General features: G+C 41.6%; 3 protein-coding genes across 3 annotated transcripts; 1 reads left to right on the forward strand and 2 right to left on the reverse strand.

Annotated features, from left to right (window-relative positions):
- The first annotated feature begins 233 nt into the window (after positions 1-233).
- On the forward strand, positions 234-2,317 carry tsen15 (TSEN15 tRNA splicing endonuclease subunit). Its single transcript, XM_076971915.1, has 4 exons — positions 234-420; positions 563-644; positions 738-873; positions 1,092-2,317. The coding sequence occupies exons 1-4, from the start codon at positions 367-369 to the stop codon at positions 1,258-1,260; spliced, it is 441 nt and encodes a 146-aa protein (XP_076828030.1). The 5' UTR covers positions 234-366; the 3' UTR covers positions 1,261-2,317.
- LOC143474454 (uncharacterized protein C1orf21 homolog) lies at positions 2,027-7,661 on the reverse strand. Its single transcript, XM_076971916.1, has 6 exons — positions 7,067-7,661; positions 5,110-5,248; positions 4,501-4,586; positions 4,258-4,322; positions 3,540-3,600; positions 2,027-3,103 (listed from the first exon to the last, which is right to left on the reverse strand). Exons 2-6 carry the CDS (start codon positions 5,198-5,200, stop codon positions 3,065-3,067), a joined length of 342 nt encoding a protein of 113 aa, XP_076828031.1. The 5' UTR covers positions 5,201-5,248; positions 7,067-7,661; the 3' UTR covers positions 2,027-3,064.
- A 1,161-nt stretch (positions 7,662-8,822) lies between these two features.
- Positions 8,823-15,964, reverse strand: imp3 (IMP U3 small nucleolar ribonucleoprotein 3). Its single transcript, XM_076971914.1, has 7 exons — positions 15,691-15,964; positions 14,541-14,648; positions 14,326-14,400; positions 13,597-13,676; positions 11,538-11,589; positions 11,115-11,187; positions 8,823-10,393 (listed from the first exon to the last, which is right to left on the reverse strand). Exons 1-7 carry the CDS (start codon positions 15,825-15,827, stop codon positions 10,367-10,369), a joined length of 552 nt encoding a protein of 183 aa, XP_076828029.1. The 5' UTR covers positions 15,828-15,964; the 3' UTR covers positions 8,823-10,366.
- Positions 15,965-16,905: the final 941 nt, after the last annotated feature.

Here is a 16,905-nt window from a genome sequence, read left to right on the forward strand (position 1 = left end):
TATAACCGCTGTGAACTCTATTTTATTTACTTCGAATAAAGCAATTTGTTGACTATATTGGAATAGAGTACATTAAAGTAATTTAAACTGTTTTAAAAGTAGACTAGCCGTCAGAAAGGTCACTAATATATTTTCACAATCAATATTTTTACAAAATCGCCTCGGAGATAACACTTTCATAAGTACAGTTATTTCACGATCTTAAGGCGGAACTCATGACGTCTACTCATGTTCCCTCACGGTAGGTTTTGAATGACGTACAGTTAGAGAAAAATAGCACGAGTAGGTTGTTGTTGGTGGCTGGACAGCCAGATTTCTGCCCGTTTTTCTACATGGGAAGTCTCAAGAGAAGTAGTGAATATAACGATGGACGAGGACAATCGAGAGGTTTTACCAGGATGGATAACGCAGCATCCCATGGTACGTTTAATAGTGACTCAGACCTCTGATGTTTGATTGTCTAGCTAGCGCATCTACCTAATTTATTAGATTAGATTAGATTAGATTAGATTGGCTCTCTACTGTTTACCTGCTGGCTTTACTCTGTGATAATCCCTTTTAGTACCGAGAACTGATGCTCCTGGATGTAGGTGACAGTGCTCAAGTATACGCGGCCTTCTTAGTTTATTTGGATTTAACGGAAGGTGAGAGTCGACGAAAATATCTGCAATAATGAGATTATTTACCATAGCTAACTTGCGTAACTATAAGGACCTCACAACTACCTTGTGTTGTAGTTCGTAAGTGGACAGATGTGGTGGGTACTCCTTGCCATGAACTGCAGGCGGTTCTGCTGAAAGGTCGCGAGAAGGAAGACGGGTTGGTTCACGTTGTCTTCCCGCTGCCAGCGCACAGAACTGTCAGTCACAAAGAGTAAGTAAATACACGGGAAGGTTTGAATCTAACTAGCGTTCAGTAATCATTTGTCTGATTGTAAGGAACATATCAGTTCCTGGATTGTTGAATCTGTCGAGTTATAACAATTGCATAATTGGCTGGACCATCCAAACACCATTTAGGGGAGAAAATGTGGACATGTAGCAATGCCTTTATAAGTTCGCAACTAACTTGAAGTAAACTCTTTGTCTCAGCTTTAGGTGTATATTGGACAGAGGAAACCCCATGCTTCTGTGTGCAGTGGCAACCGACTCCACTCTGGTGTACCAGAGACTGTGTGATGGCCTGTTGACTCCTGATCCCCCAGTGGACATCAAGGATCAGGGCCACCGACACCACCGCAAACGGAGACTCCAAACATGAGGAACAGCAAAATGGCTGTTTGTCTTGCCTGAATTTGCTATAAACTAGTTTCCCGTTGAACTTTCTTGAAGCACTGAAAGAGACTGCAATTCAGAAATGATCCCTTAAGTGTTTTTCTTATTGTCAAGTTACCTGATACCTCGGCTGGGGAAAAGTGGAGTCTTTTAAGAGCATCAATATTAAATCTGAATACTTCATGTTAACAGTATTTTGTGCACTTACATCATGATAATCATGTGATAAAGCAAACAAGAACTCTAGGACAATTTTGTTGCCCAGTCATTACATTTTGTACAACTTTGCTTGAGCTTGATTGATATATCAGTGCACTCATACATTAGGCTCATAAGTGAACCACAACTCTGAAGCTGAAGGAGACCACGAGCAGCGAGAAACTACACCTCACCATTGTTTTGTAGTGTCATCTTCCAGCAGTCAGTCAAGTTCTGTTTTTTGCAAAGTCCAAAACAGTAGCTGAAAGACATGGAGGCATTCCTAAGAGGCAAAATGTTCATTTTCCAATTTAAATGAAAGATCTTTCCCAATTAAGTCAGAATGCTCACAACAATACTAATGATCACATTTTAGAAGCCAAGATTAAACCTTTTCCTCATACATGAATGTGTTTGTACTTGATAAAGCATGAATAATTAACCACTTACAACCATCTTCATGTTCTTATGTGTATTTTCTCCTCCAAGGAACAGAAATACAGTTGAGCAACCTGCAATTAGCTTTTGCACCGAATCAAGTCAGACCCAGAATCTTATGTTTGAAATCCAGCAGACCTGTATTGTTCAATTGTTAGTGTTTTACAGAATGCAAAAATATGTGTTTTGTGTCATGGAACTACATGATTCCATAATGATACTTTATAACTGGTCCCTCTATACTTGGTTATGCTTGACATTGTCATCATTCATCTTAACATGACAGCACCTGTAAGTTCTAAAGTCACGTTTCTCTCAAACAAGAACAAACATCGAGAACTGCCTCTAACAAGAAAAAGTAACAGCACAACAGTCCTGAGCAGTGTTATACTTAAATCCCAAAGAAATGGCTGAAAAAGTAATAGACTTGGAAATAAATCAGGGGGGGTACACCCTTTTCCCAACATAAAAAAAGTCTTCCTTTGAACTCTGTCCATTTACTTGTTTTAAGGTCCAATGTAAAACTGAACTGAAGGGAGGAGGTCTTCCTGTTTTTTCCCCACAGAAGAATGCAACATCTAGGTATGTCAGAATTAACTAGTCCTTGTCAATTATCTCAGTTTCATTCTCACGCTGTCACTCATGCCCACTTTCATTCCCCCTCTCTCTGCGTGCAAAGACAATATGTGCTTGTCCACCAAATCTCTAGACACAAGAGTCACTTGTTCCAACACGCTGTCTATTCCATGTCCCCTTCAAAAGGCGAATGAAGTCCAGGACAGTCTGTTAGTGGCTCTCTCCGGTTCCTGTGAGTCAGTGGGAAACAGAAGGCTTATGGGCTTGTGTAGTGTAAGGCAGGGCACAAAAGTACAGTCCGACAGCAGCTTTCGTAGTGGAAATCCAGCACACATCCCAGTTCCCTTTCAATCTTCCCTTGCCAAATGTTGTCCAGGGGGCCAGTACTAGGATTTGAGATTTCAGCACTAACCATAAAGACCACTGGCTGTGCTGTAGTACATGTAAACGAAGGGAATAGGGGTTAAAACTTTTTTTAAACAGAGTTCTTTTAGGGAACCAGAACAAGGAAAGGAGCCATCTCAGGAACTTTATGGTAGGACCAGTTTCTCCATTGGCCTGATCTCAACCCTGCCACGCTATGTCACGTCCTCCTCTTCCGAGCAATAGTCCCGTCCCTGGGAGAGTAAAATGGGAAAAAACAGCATGTGAGCTGAGTGACGTATTCAAGAGGGAGCTGAATGTGAGAACTACCTTTGTACAGTGAGTCCTTGCTTAACGAGGGACCTGGTTAATGACGGACCGGAGTTACGACCGACTTTTTTAAAATTTCACGCGGTGCGCGGAGGAGCAGTGGTACCACAGTGGAGTGTTGTGTACGATAAGCTGAAGCAGCACGACCTCCACCGCAGCCCATCACGGCAACGCGATCGCTCTTTCTCACGCTGTACGCAAGCACGAGAACATTGTTAGTTTTTTTTCTATACTGTATTTACGATCAAAGCGTATCTAAATCTAGGGTCACGCTTAACGACAAAAACTGCTTAACGACGGACTTTTCAGTCTCTAACCCCATCGTTAAGCAGGGACTCACTGTATTGCACGTGAACTCACCTTTTCAATCTTTTCATCCAGCATCCTGAAGAACTCCTGTTGGCTCTCTGAGGAGTGGATGCTACCAACAGCAAATACAAACGCGTTTAGTATGCACATGCTGCACTTTAGAAACCCACAGTATATCTGTACTGGGCTGCATTCACACATTCCCCAAGTGTTTTTTTTTTCTATAGAGATGTGGGTAAAGAGGCTTATGCAATGTAATTACAAAAAAGCCCCTCAGTTCTGCTTTGTATCTGATCATATTGGCTTTCCAGCTACCCAGCTTGAAGTATTAAATTTTATCCTCAACAGTGAGAAACGAGGCCCATTGCAGTAATACCTCCAATTTGACTATCCATTATAGCTGACTGACTCACTAATGAAACTAATCTTTCAGATGGAAAACCTCAGCACACCCCCCCCCCCCCCCCCCCAAGCAGTCAATTATTTTCTTCATCATTGGTTAGCTGATGAAACATGGATTTTAAGGTCACACTGCGCCTTCCTGAAAAGTTTCGGCAGAGAGGGTGGATTACATTGACTGCGTTAACCGTCTTTGGCTTAGGTTTGCTCAACTCCCGGGAAGGATCTCCACTCTGCCAAAAAATAGTGGAGAAGCCACATGCCACAGAGTTCCATGCAAAAAGGTACACAAAAAGAAAAGAAAACTGTGTTAATGCAGCTTTAGATCATACGTCTGTTGCGTGCAGCTTTGACATTCTTCCCCACTCACCTTATTTTGTTTGTGTTGCCACTGGCATCTTTGTGTTTCCCTTTATGGAACAATGTGTTCTTTTCCTGAAACACACAGACGATGGCTAGAGTTCAGCAAAAACAAAAAAAAAAAACTGCCACTCTTGGACATTTGAAGCATGTGACATGAAAATACGAAGACGTGCGTGCTTGTGCGAAGCGTTCTTGTGCGAAGCGTGCTTGTGCGAAGCGTGCTTGTGCGAAGCGTGCTTGTGCCTGTTACCAGGTTCTCCTGGTTGCGCGTGTTGGTTCGCTCCTCCTCCCTCTGCACGTACTTCACCTTCTCAACACCTTTCATTTTGTACTCATCTACACAGAAGAGGGACCAGTGCAATAAGTTTAATCAGCGACGCTCGGAGTCAGTCCCTGAAATCAACACCTCAGAGGTTTTACACACAACTTTGATGTTCCGTTAAAGACAAAACAAAAAAAAACAAACAAAAAAACAAGAAAAGGATCAAGGCAAGAAAGATTATTACAGTTAAGTTACTGTTCGAGTAAAACAGGAAAAGTGAAATTTTCATAATAGATTCATTGCAATTATAATACACGGCCACAGGTCATACCAGTTCAGCTGTTTGGGGAAGCTAATGAATATGAGCAGTCCCACTAAGTACCATTTGCCCCACACAATTATCTAAGCAAAATTATTTTTTGTTATTATTAAAAGAACCTAAAATGTGAGCACCTTTCCTTAGCTGCTTTCTAGAACTTTCCTTAACAAGTCTAATATTCGATCCACGTGTAAACATACCAGGCGAGCTTCAGGCACTTTTTTCAATGCCCCTGGTCCAATCAATGTTTAATGCTACAGAAGGCAACCGACACTGACCGGACAAGGCTTCTCCGTTGCCGTAGGCCTTGCCACGGCCCTCCTCGTCGCCGGGGACGGCCGACAGCTGCTTGGCTGATGTGCAGCCCATGTCCTCACTCCCTGCTGTCTCTCCCCAGCATGGCACACTTTACCACAGCTGTGTGTGTGTGTGTGTGTGTGAGAGAGAGAGAGAAAGAGAAAGAGAGAGAGAGGTCAAACAACAAAAAAGCACAGAAGATACGGAGTGATAGATGGGCACCAGGTATCTCCTTAACAGAGCTGATTTCGGCTTAAATGACATCACCAGAATGGACACCAGATGTATAGCACTTTTCTAAGTGGTAAGAAGTCAGGACGCATACAGAATGTCAGTCAATTTTGCTACTTCTGGTACAATGTAACTCAACAGTTTCCACCAGTTGTCTTTAGAATTATTTAGAATTTAGTTTAGAAATGCTGCTAATAACCAAAACACTGCTGATATACATGTTGAACTAGGCTACTGCTGCTTTAACTCTAGTCGACTACAGCATTAAACAATAGGTTCTGCTGTTTTTCATCAACTAAAATATGATGCAATATGTTAAACCACTTTTCTGAGCAGTAATAATACTGATGTGTCACTTTATAAACGTTAGAAAACCACAATTTAAATAATAATCACATACAACCTCATTAAGAACCCTGGTTCTCCTCTGTATCTCTTCAATGATCCTACAGTCTACCGGAGCAAAGGCGAAAGAAAGAGGGAACTGGGAAACCTGCACCATAGTCACACATTAATGGATGCTTTATGGGAAAAGCTCATAACCTATATCAGGGTTTACTACATTGCATTTCTGCAAATCATTCTGCATTTTGTTCTGGCTAGAGTAGGAAATTGTTTTCTAAACTGACATTATTGTTATTTACAACATCTTCTGAGTACATTTATAAAGCATAAAATACATCAGTGTTTCTAGTTAAAGGGAGGGGGCAGTTCAAGGCCAGCGAGAATTTGCAATAGAGGGGAACGTTATCAATACTGAACTCATCAAACAAACTCAATTGCAAATGACAACCATTTCCCAAAGGTCTGGACTGAAAATAGCGAATATTTAACTGCAAGGAGACGTGCATGACAGCACACAGCTGAACATGGGGGGGGGAACCGTGAAAACGATAGTGCCACCTTCACACGCGTAAAAACTGTCACATTTTTTAAATGGCGCTTATAATGAGTACAGAAACATCCCGTGTTTTATGTACAATCCAGAATGTAGTGGGCTGTCCGGTATAGCAGTAATTATTTACTCTAACGCCTCGGCTCCAATGCAAAGACGCTCACGAAACCAACGGCGGTCTATACATTTCTGCACAAACCCCATTTGAACGAGGCCTTGTTTGTGTGAAAAGCTCTCCCACAAGTTTCGACCAATCAAAATGTCCTCTAGTGCCACAGAACCGTTAGACGGGTTCAAGTGATGCAGCCCACGGCACCAGAATAGCGCATGTAGTCCATGTCATCGTGGGCCATGAGAGAGCCAAGAAGGCGAGACTGACGCACGTCTGCGCCCAGATGTTCAGGACGATCACACACACACACACACACACACACACACACACACCACAATAAAGCTCAATTCGTTTAATGATTCAACATTCGTGTGTTAAACACACACTACAAACTGGTTCCCATTAGATAATAGTAATCTAAGCCTCGCTCCGGGCTAGATGGGCGAGTGAGTGATGTTCGCTAAAGCCCGTCGGTGTTGAGGCGGAGTGTGTGAAGGCGTGATCTACACACACACCACGCAGCGACGCGACCTGCGTGTCCCGTGTTGGACGGTGTGAACGTGGGGAAACAACAATGGAAAATGCAGCAACAACAACAACAAAAGCCATTTCGGTGGAATGCCTCAATTACACACTGAAATCAAAGCGGAGGCCCGTGCGTGTTGCGTATTGACAAAAAAAAAAACACATCAGGTCTTACCTTTGCGCAAACTAACGACGGTGATCGTGGGCATGAGGCGCTAACGGGCGCTGAACCCGCACACGGAGCCGCTCGCGCAAAACCCGCTCGTGTCTCGCATGTGAATTCCAGCGGCAGACATGAGTAATCGAAAAGGAAGGAAGTCTTGTTTGGTGGAACAAAGGCGACGGATGCCCGTTTCTCGGCGTAGTCGGTTTAGGAAACGGCGGCGACGGGTTCAGCCCCACGTCATACCGTCACGAGAGCCGAGGTTCACGAAACGCCGCGGCCAGCCACCGAACTACACGCTCGGCCAGGGAACAAAGTCGATGTTCGCCATAACCGACCGCCGCCGCTACCAGGCGCAACTTGACTTACGTGTAGCTAATTATCCCGAAACTACGCTCGAATAAAACCCCTTCGCTTCGTATTGTAAGCGCGGCTGCGTTAGAAACGAACCACAGTCGCGCCTGAAACGAAAGTGAAGATTATATGGCGACCGAGAAGGGTGAATGTAATTTACAACGCAAAAAGGAAACTAACTAGCTAGTACGCGAAACAGAAAGGAACCTTCGGAATGCGGGCGCGGCGGGGCGTGTTGAGTGTGACACACCCTCCCCATGACAACGGCGCGCGGCGGGGCGTGTTGAGTGTGACACACCCTGACCATGACAACGCCGCGCGGCGCTATGCTTCGCTCGTTTACTGTTATCCAATAAGTTAACCTGATGGCGATAACTAAAGTTTACAGATTTTTAGTTCTACCTTCAACAGTAAACAGTGAGAACGAATCCAGTTAATATTTAAAGAAATAAAGCGCACACACACTGTCTTGTTAAAAGACACATGAACCATTAATCAAAAGTCACAGTCCTTTAAGTTAAGGACTAACTTCTTAGTTTGGCCGATGCCTGCAACATTATCAGTGTCAAGCTAAGCAGTTATGCCGGAAACTCAATGAACAATTAAGTCCTACTCGGTGTACTTTAGAGGCTGGTGCTGACATTTTAGCAAGTGTCCTTACTGTTCATTTGTACTATAACATCTTTAGTTTCATAGGACACCATGCACTAAAATTGTACATATTCTTTGTGTTTTCCTAGTTATATGATTGATAAGGGAGTGTGTTATTTGACTTTGTGTGAAAGTGGATTTTCAAAGAAGCATGCGTTGGCTTTTTTGGAGGACCTTGAAGCAGAATTCAGTGGCCGATATGGAAGAAAAATAGCTGCTGTCTTACATCCTTACCATTTTATTGAATTTAGTAAGAACAGTTAAAAGTGTAGAACATATACACACGAAGTGCTGTCTTTTGTAGTGAAGGTCTCCAAATATATACGCCCAATGACCCCTGTAATTAAATATTTTTTGGTCCACCTCATACTTGGACAGATGCACTGATGCAGCAGCAAAATGCTGCCCATTGTATTTAAAAGGTACACAATTACACATCACTACATTACAAAGTCACCAGTAGAAAACATTACATCAACTGCCTGAGATGACAATCCCTAGTCAGAACATAGTTAAGAGTTATGGTGTGCATGTTGACGAGAACAGATGTGAAAAAAATATCAGTGTAATATTCGCCAACTGATAAATGAGGGGAAATGGTGTAATTTGGTATGGGTATGTTGAAATGGTCCTTGATGACTGTGGTAGCTGTACGTGTTAACAGACGGGCTAGTCGGTAACTACACTTAAACTGTAAAATGCGCAGGACACTGTGGCCAATGTAAATGTATCATGTGAATTAAGATGTCAGTCATAAAGAAAATTACTTCAGTATTATGTTTTATGACTATTATGGAAGTTTGTAAATGAACATTACAGCACTTTCCAGACATATATACAGAAAACAAAAAAGTCCTACGTGGACAGCTGAGATCGAAGGAACCTGGGGAGCATCAACATGGAGCTGCAGGATGTAGGATCATGGTTGCCAGTGTAGAGGAAGTGTTGCAAAGGGGAGATAATCTGTCTGGTAACTAAAGGCTTCACTCTTCATTCTTTCACAGAAATGTTTGCTGTTCAACTCAACAGTTGGCACATTAAACATTGACATTGTGTTGAAATCCCAAGATGGAACGAGCAGCGTTTTGCAAACTTAGGTGTGTTTTTACAGCAGGGCATGTTAGTGGGTTCTCTTGCTGGGCTATCAAAGGGGTGGAAGACATAGTTTGTTTCTGCACGTTTAGTCTAGACTCAGTGCTGCTGAACTCAAAATTTGAAATGAGTTGACAATGCATTTTGAATTTTGTATTAGGCCTTGCAAATCTTGAGCCACATGGGGGCACTACTGGCAAACCAACATACTAATACCTGGTAGGAGAAAGAGTGAGATGGAATTGTATAAAAATAATAATAGTAAATAATAAAGGGGCTGAATGAATGTTGTTCAATCATAGGCCAGTATCTTTTTAAACATGTAACAGATATCCTGGGTCCTTTTAGTGTGATTCCTCACAGTTGGGTTTATCTACAAACCTGTGTTTCCATCATAGTTTGTGGATTATACTAACAGAGGATGAGTCTGTGGTTCACAGATCATCCTCTAGGAACATAAAATGTTATTGCTAGGAAAAATATACATTTTAAAATATAAAATACTCAACACCCTCTAGGTTCAGCACTACTAAACATTTCTCATTCACCTGCAGCGTTGGACTCCAGAGCTACCGGTCTGTCCATCCTCTCAAAGAAGTACAGAAGCAATGCCCTGTACACTCGTGCCATCTACGCTAAAATGGCCACCGCCGCACTCTTCCTCCTCATGTTCGTTATGTGTTCGCTTCTGGTGGTTCTGAAATTCTGGGGCGACTCCGTGACTTAAAGATGCTCAAGCTGTGACTAATGATTATAGCGCTAGTTTCTGTCCAAATACTTTTAAGGGCTGACAATATTTGAGGGATGCGTCAAGCATTATTTTTTATAGAAATATTTCTAAGATCTTGCTTATACTGGTTCATTCTTTAGCTTTTTTGTATGACAGTATTAACAGAGAGATTTATTTTTATTATGTAGCAGACAGCCTGCGTGCTGTTAGGAGCATTAAATGTTAGAGAATTTACAGTATGGAAATGGAAGATTGTTTACAAACTGTACAGTTCTTTAAAAAAAAAAAAAGCAAAACAAATAAATTCACTGCAGTGCTTGCGTCATGCTCATAGAGAGCAGCCGTGTCATGGTCAGATACATGTTACCACGACTGACGGTAACTGGTGGTGTTTTGGCCTGTCTTCCATCTGCTGCTGAGTAGCGCCTGAACTCTTCTTTGGCTCTTCTGAGGACAGGCCAGCCCTTCATGTGAAGCCAACCACTTTAAACCACAAGATCAAAGTCATCGCGCTGGGAGGGTGTTGAGGGGGAGGAAAAAAAAAGAGAAGACAATTATGAATTGCCATGTTCTATATAACCAGTGTCTATATAACCAGACAAAAGGTCCATCTAATAAGGGCAAGGCATGCCTACTAGCCTACCTATCATCTTGTGCACAGGTTTGGAGGAACCACCATAGGGCGGGGCTGTGTTTGGCTGTTGATTTTAAAATACCTGGTGTCTAAAGCTTGTGTCCTAATTTCAGAAGTCTGAATCTTGAACCAAATGAGATGATTCTTTTAAAAGACGGTCAGAAAACAGTGTTGTGGTCCTGGAGTTTGCATTTGGTAGTCTATAAGCTCTAGGCCATGGGTTAGTGTTTGCAATGATGCCAGTCTAAAGACCCAGCGAAACGCTGCCCGATAGTCAGCACGGAGCATCATTCATACTGTTTAAAAAGGCTGCAGCTTGATATCACACATGGATCATTCATAATTCTCCAGTGCCTGAGGCACAGTTACAGGGGAGGATACATTTCAACATCTGCCATTTCAAAATCAAGATCTTCAAAGTAATCTTCGTTGGCCTACTAGATATACTCCACAACAATTACTGGGCACTGCAGCAGTGTGAATGAAATTGTTCCTGACCACAAAGCATTCTGCTCTAAACACTTGCAGCTTAAAAGGACTGCATCAAAAATCCTGGGCGAAATCCCATTAGCAAGACCCTCGTCTCCACCATCTCCTACCTCCTCATTGTAAGTCATGACATGTTGTTTGATCTTGGAGGAATCCACCCAGGTCACAAAGTCCTCCATATTCCTGTTGGTAGATGATGGTTATAATAATGTGACCGAATAATATCTATAGCCTATATTTCAATCAGAAATAGTGAGAATACAGCAATATTATTATTGTTAAGACATTTAACCAGTATTGTTAAACAGACAAGCACTAAAAAACCCATATCAGTGAACAAGAACCTTGCATAGGCCTGTATTCCTATTGCAGCTGAAGCTAAATTTCAAGCCCACGTACTAGTTCTTCCCAGACACTTAATAGGATTGTTTTATAACAAACTGCTTCAACTTCAGTTACCACAATTTGATTTCTCCACTACCAAGTAGTTTTGCAGTACTCTCTTCACAAATGTTGAACGAAAACGAGCTGACCTTGTAACCAGAAAGGCAGGGTCAGTGATGATCTCTGTCCCAACGCGAATATCTGAAGAGAAGTGAAGGAAATGGAGGCGATCCCAGTGCAACACCAGCACAGACAGACATACGAGGCAGGCTATTCAGGCACACTTCCATCTGCAAATAGAACCCCTGGCAAAAAGTATGGAATCACCAGTCTGGGATGATTCAGACATTTTATTCTGTAGAACAAACTCATATCAAAAACATTACACAATAATGTCATTCCAAAGTGCAACCTGTTGGCTTTCAGAAACACACAAAAAAATTTGTGGAAACAAAGTAAATGTTACTTTTATTGAGCAAGCACAGAGAAAAATATATGGAATCACTCAATTCTGAGGAAAAAAATATGGAATCATGAATAACAGATAAAGAACATTCAAAATACATACTAGTTTTTAGTTGCACCACCTTTGGCTTTTATTACGGCTTGCAGTCTGAGGCGCATGGACTTGATGAGTGACAAACAGTATTCTTCATCAATTTGGTGCCAACTCTCTGATATCAGTTGCCAGATCAGTACTGCAGGTCGGAACCTTCTTGTGGACCATTTTTTAAATTGGGTTGGACTATTTGCAGGCCATGACATCGACTGAATGTGTCTTTCTCCAAGGAATGCCTTCACTGTTTTTGCCCTGTGGCACGATGCATTGTCATCTGGGAAAATTATTTAATCATCTCCAAGCATCTGTTCAAATGAAGGGATGAGAAAACTGTCCAAAATATCAATGTAAACTTGTGCATTGATAGAAGAATTAACCACAATCATCTCCCCAGTGCCTTTGCCTGACATGCAGCCCCATATCATCAAGGACTGTGGACATTTGGTTGTTTTGTTCAGGCAGTCCTCTTTATAAATCTCACTGGAACAGCACCAAACAAAAGTTCCAGCATCATCACCTTGTCCAATGCAGATTCTCGACTCATCACTGAAGATAACTTTCAATGATGGTTTTCTTTTAGATTTCCTGTATTGAAATCCCATTTCCTTTAGGCGATTTCTTATGGTTCGGTCACATACATTGGCTCCAGTTTCCTCCCATTTATGCTTCATCTGTTTAGTTGTACTTTTTCGGTTTTCAAGAAAAGTTGCCTTAAGTTCTTTGTCTTGACGCTTTGAGGTCTGTCTTGGTCTACCAGTACGCTTAGCTTTAACAACCATTCCATGCCGTTTGTATTTGGTCCATATCTTGGATACAGCCCACATCTTTAGCAACCATGCGTGAAGTTACCTTCTTCAAGAAGTTTCACAATCCTCTCTTGTTTCAAGAGACATTTCTCTTGTTGGAGCCGTGGTTCTTGCCACTCCACTTTGTTCAGCAGCCCTCCAAGGTCATGACTGCAGGTGTTTTTAACTGTAGACGAACAAGCAGATCTAATCTGAGGCAGGAGTTCATTTAGGGAAAGGAAATTGACTTGGTGTGTCCTTATTTTCTACCTCCAATTTGAGTTATTCCATACTTTTTTCCTCAGAATTGAGTGATTCCATATTTTTTTCCGTGCTTGTTCAATAAAAGTAACACTTACTTTGTTTCCACAATGTTTTTTTTTTTCATTTAGTGTTTCTGAAAGCCAACAAGTTGCATTTTGGAATGACCTTATTATTGTATCATGTTTTTGATCTGAGTTTGTTCTACAGAATAAAATGTCTGAATGAGTGCTCATCCCAGACTGGTGATTCCATACTTTTTGCCAGGGGTTGTATAACAGAATTTTGAGCCCTGTTTGATGTGTTTTCACCATGTATAGATCCAGGTTTTCAAGTTTCCTTCTCGTGACTAGTAATAGAAAAATGTAACTGAATTGGGAGATATGTCGTTAGCTAGCGAACCAAAAAAAGAAACAAATGGACTAATCTCTGTCAAAAATACCTCAGGGGAACAATGTTTTTTTTTTTTGCTCCTTTTTACATGAAAAATGCAGTTAGTATCTCAAGCTTTTATCCAAGGTGTAGACTACAGTTCTTTATGTAAGCCTAGTTAATAAGTTAGAACTCATGAGCTATGTTCAGTCACATGGTCATGGTGGATACGTCCTTGTTCGATGAAAGTGATGGCGGTCTTCAGGTTCTGAGCCATGCGCAGCTTGAGCATAATGGAAGGCAGACGTCGCCTAGAGGTCCGATTTAACAGACCAAGAGCAAGTTAAAGGACACAACAAGCAAAAGACACACAAAGGCACAGAGAGGGTGAGTAACGAGAAATTCATAATAAAACAAATCTGTTCTAGGACAACAAGCCTGTGATGGGTGAAAATTAAAAATCGTTCCCACATTAATGCTTCATCTCTGTAGATGAGCTCAATAATCCAATCCAATGAATATATACAGATTATTCAAGGACACATGAACACACCACTCTAATTTCTTAGCTCAGGATTAAGGTCATACTCAAGCTTCTCGTAGACTGATAAAGAGGTGCATTTAATAATTGGTGGTTCAGTAATCGGATTTCTCAGTGCATGTGTCTGAATACTCTGATGCCCTTCAGATTTCTTATGAAAACATACCAGAGTAGACAAAGCTGTAGCAGAAACCCCAAACATAATTTTGAACAGCCAAAACAAACAAAGACCAACTCCAAGGGCAGTATTATGCAAATTAAATAATGAAAAAATAAAATCCATATTTGCCAGTTAATTACCCTATACATGAAAAATAAAAAAAAAGTTCTTTCTTGCCATTATCAGACCACAGAGTGCAGGCAAACACTGATGTTAATCCCATTCAATAAAGAACTGTACAAAAGGTGTAGTCGCTTACCTACAGAAAGAAGATGCATTGACTTCGTTCGCAAGAGACAGACTCTGTTTGGTGGGGATCAAGCCAACACCGTAGCTGTTATAATAAGAGATTGTGTCAGACTGCACTTCGCCTGCGCCTCACATGTGGTGCAATGTAACCGCTGTTTAGGTCATCTAGCACTCCTGCATTTGTGTGAATACACAGACAAGAAGAGGAGAAGTTCTCAAGCTTACAGCTTCTCCAGGAGCTGAGAGGTGCTCTGAGCTCTGAACCCATCTTTCTCATCCAAGTCGCGGATTTTCCGCGCCACTTCTCTGATGTTGCGGCTTAGCTTGTTGTACCTACAGAAACGATCGAGTATGAAATAACACAGGCTGACACGTCATCTCGTTAAACCCACAAAAGGCTGAACCATCGGCTTGAACAGAGCCTCCGAATCCAGAGTCTCCCAGCGCAGTGTTACATGCGCTGGAATCTGTGATCATCGGATTATGTGACTGCAGACCACTGATGCACATTTTCTGCCTGCATGTTGTTGAGAAAAGGCACAATAAACAGCATTTACACAAATATTACAGTTCGGGTTACTCCATGTCCAAGCTTGTAACTGTTGGATATCATTGCTTCCAATGGGAAAAGAGGTAACATTGGTCAACCATACCAGGCATGGTTTGTACTAAAAGTACAAAAATGAACATTTTAGCCAAAAAGGATTTACAATAAAATTAAATTTAAACTAATGATGTTTATTTTTGTCTGCATGCATGAGATGTGATTTAGACGTATCTAATCTTTTAGAACAGGCTTACATGAACTTGCTTCTAAAACTATGCGCAGTTATCAGAATATGTGACAACTGAACTGTGACAGTAATGTGGTTTCTGGACAATACACACACACACACACACACACACACACACACACACACACAGAGAGAGAGAGAGAGAGAGAAGGCGTGCTACAACGGTCACAGATTTCGGTGTAACACCGGCCTTGATGCATTCCGGGACGGGCCGGCTGGAATTACAAGGTTCTGTTAAACATGAGTGATAGCAAGATGGTACTTCGGTCCCCATAACTGTCTCCACGGGATTTCAATAGGCACACTGACAAGGAATTGATCACCCTGGAATAATCCTTCTCTCAAATCCAAACAACTGACGTTTATTGTAAATAATTAACACAGAAATTCTGTAGCATATAGCCATGTTGCTATTTATGCAGGAATGAGCACAACTTGAGTGGTGCATGGAGAATATTTTTGTATTCAATATTGAACCTGCTTAGCTAAGTAGCACAGCTAAAATAGAAGTAATAAACTAGCTATCACCAACTAGGAAGAAATAGGAGTGGATAACTAGCTAGCCAAGTTAGCTTACTTACTTAGTGTAGTCTTCTCTTTTTTCAATGTGATACTTTCGTAATACTTTCACTTCGTGTAGATTGTTGTCAACTTCCCAGTTAATGAAATCTACCTTCCTCAAGAGCTTCTGCTCATGAAACTTCAATTTACGAACCATTTTCTAATTAAAAATGTAAACTGTTCAACATCAACTTGCACTGACCATGCTTGATTATTTTTGGTTCTTTGCACTCCGGAACCACATGGCTCACTGGGGAAACTGAAACACTGCCCCCTAGAGCGTCGGATGAGCAACGACGGGAGTAATCTGACTCTTTCCGTGCAGACCTCACGTTTTCCGCTTCTTGATGAGAGTAGGTTGCTTACTAAGGCGATTGAACTGTGAAGATTGCACTGTATCAGTGATGGACGCTTTGACTCTTTGAGTGATTCATTTTAATCGGCTCAGTTCACAACACTATACATTTCACTTGCTCTTTTCCTCTGTCAAGTAGGTTATGCGATGCTGCATTGTAGCTGCTAAAATGAACATTTGTGAAAAGCGGCGGGTTGTTTCCATCAAACTTTTAGTGTTAAACATGCATTACATGATAATGGAGTTTCCTGGGTTGCTGACAAAAAGTTTAGGCCTTCCATGTTTCCATCTCTAATCAATGTCACACATTATGTATGTTCAGCTTTCTTCACTCTCCCATAGCCACATGACAAGATGGACAGACTCGGACAGTTACTAAATATATTGACCAAAGCATTCCAAGGATGTACCAAATTAATCACACCCACATACATAGTTTCCTACTTCCTGCACCACTTCCTACTTTATCTGGTACAAATGTATATTCATCTACAATCAGGCGAAATATCAATAGACATGGCATTCATGGGAGAGTTGCTAGAAGGAAGCCTCTGCTCTCGAGAAAGAACAACGTTTAAATTTGTACAAAGGTACAGAGGCTTTCTGGAAGTCCATTTTATGGACAGATGTCTCTAATATTTAATTATTTGGCCACAATCCCAGATGCCATGTTAGGAGAAAAGTCTACTGCATATAAAGAGAAGAACCTCCTCCCAACAGTGAAGCGTGGTGGTGGAAATGTGATGGTCTGGACCTGCTTTTCCGCCTCTGGACCTGGTTGACTCCATATTATCCAGGAAAGCATCAATTCCCAGGACCATCAACAAAGTCTTGACCAGAATCTCCTGGCATCAGTCAGGGAGTTGAAGCTGGGATGGAA

The sequence above is a fragment of the Brachyhypopomus gauderio genome, chromosome 14 (genome assembly GCF_052324685.1).
Source record: "Brachyhypopomus gauderio isolate BG-103 chromosome 14, BGAUD_0.2, whole genome shotgun sequence".
Taxonomy (NCBI): Eukaryota; Metazoa; Chordata; class Actinopteri; order Gymnotiformes; family Hypopomidae; genus Brachyhypopomus; species Brachyhypopomus gauderio.

Coding starts and splice junctions, on each gene's coding strand:
- tsen15 (XM_076971915.1), top strand. CDS start 367: ATGGACGAGGACAATCGAGAGGTTTTACCAGGATGGATAACGCAGCAT. Junction 645..737: donor TTATTTGGATTTAACGGAAG/GTGAGAGTCGAC, acceptor CTTGTGTTGTAG/TTCGTAAGTGGACAGATGTG. Junction 874..1,091: donor AGAACTGTCAGTCACAAAGA/GTAAGTAAATAC, acceptor TCTTTGTCTCAG/CTTTAGGTGTATATTGGACA.
- LOC143474454 (XM_076971916.1), bottom strand. CDS start 5,200: ATGGGCTGCACATCAGCCAAGCAGCTGTCGGCCGTCCCCGGCGACGAG. Junction 4,587..5,109: donor CAACGGAGAAGCCTTGTCCG/GTCAGTGTCGGT, acceptor TCTTCTGTGTAG/ATGAGTACAAAATGAAAGGT. Junction 3,104..3,539: donor TGGATGAAAAGATTGAAAAG/GTGAGTTCACGT, acceptor TTACTCTCCCAG/GGACGGGACTATTGCTCGGA.
- imp3 (XM_076971914.1), bottom strand. CDS start 15,827: ATGGTTCGTAAATTGAAGTTTCATGAGCAGAAGCTCTTGAGGAAGGTA. Junction 14,649..15,690: donor AAAAGAGAAGACTACACTAA/GTAAGTAAGCTA, acceptor TCGTTTCTGTAG/GTACAACAAGCTAAGCCGCA. Junction 14,401..14,540: donor TCTCAGCTCCTGGAGAAGCT/GTAAGCTTGAGA, acceptor TTATTATAACAG/CTACGGTGTTGGCTTGATCC.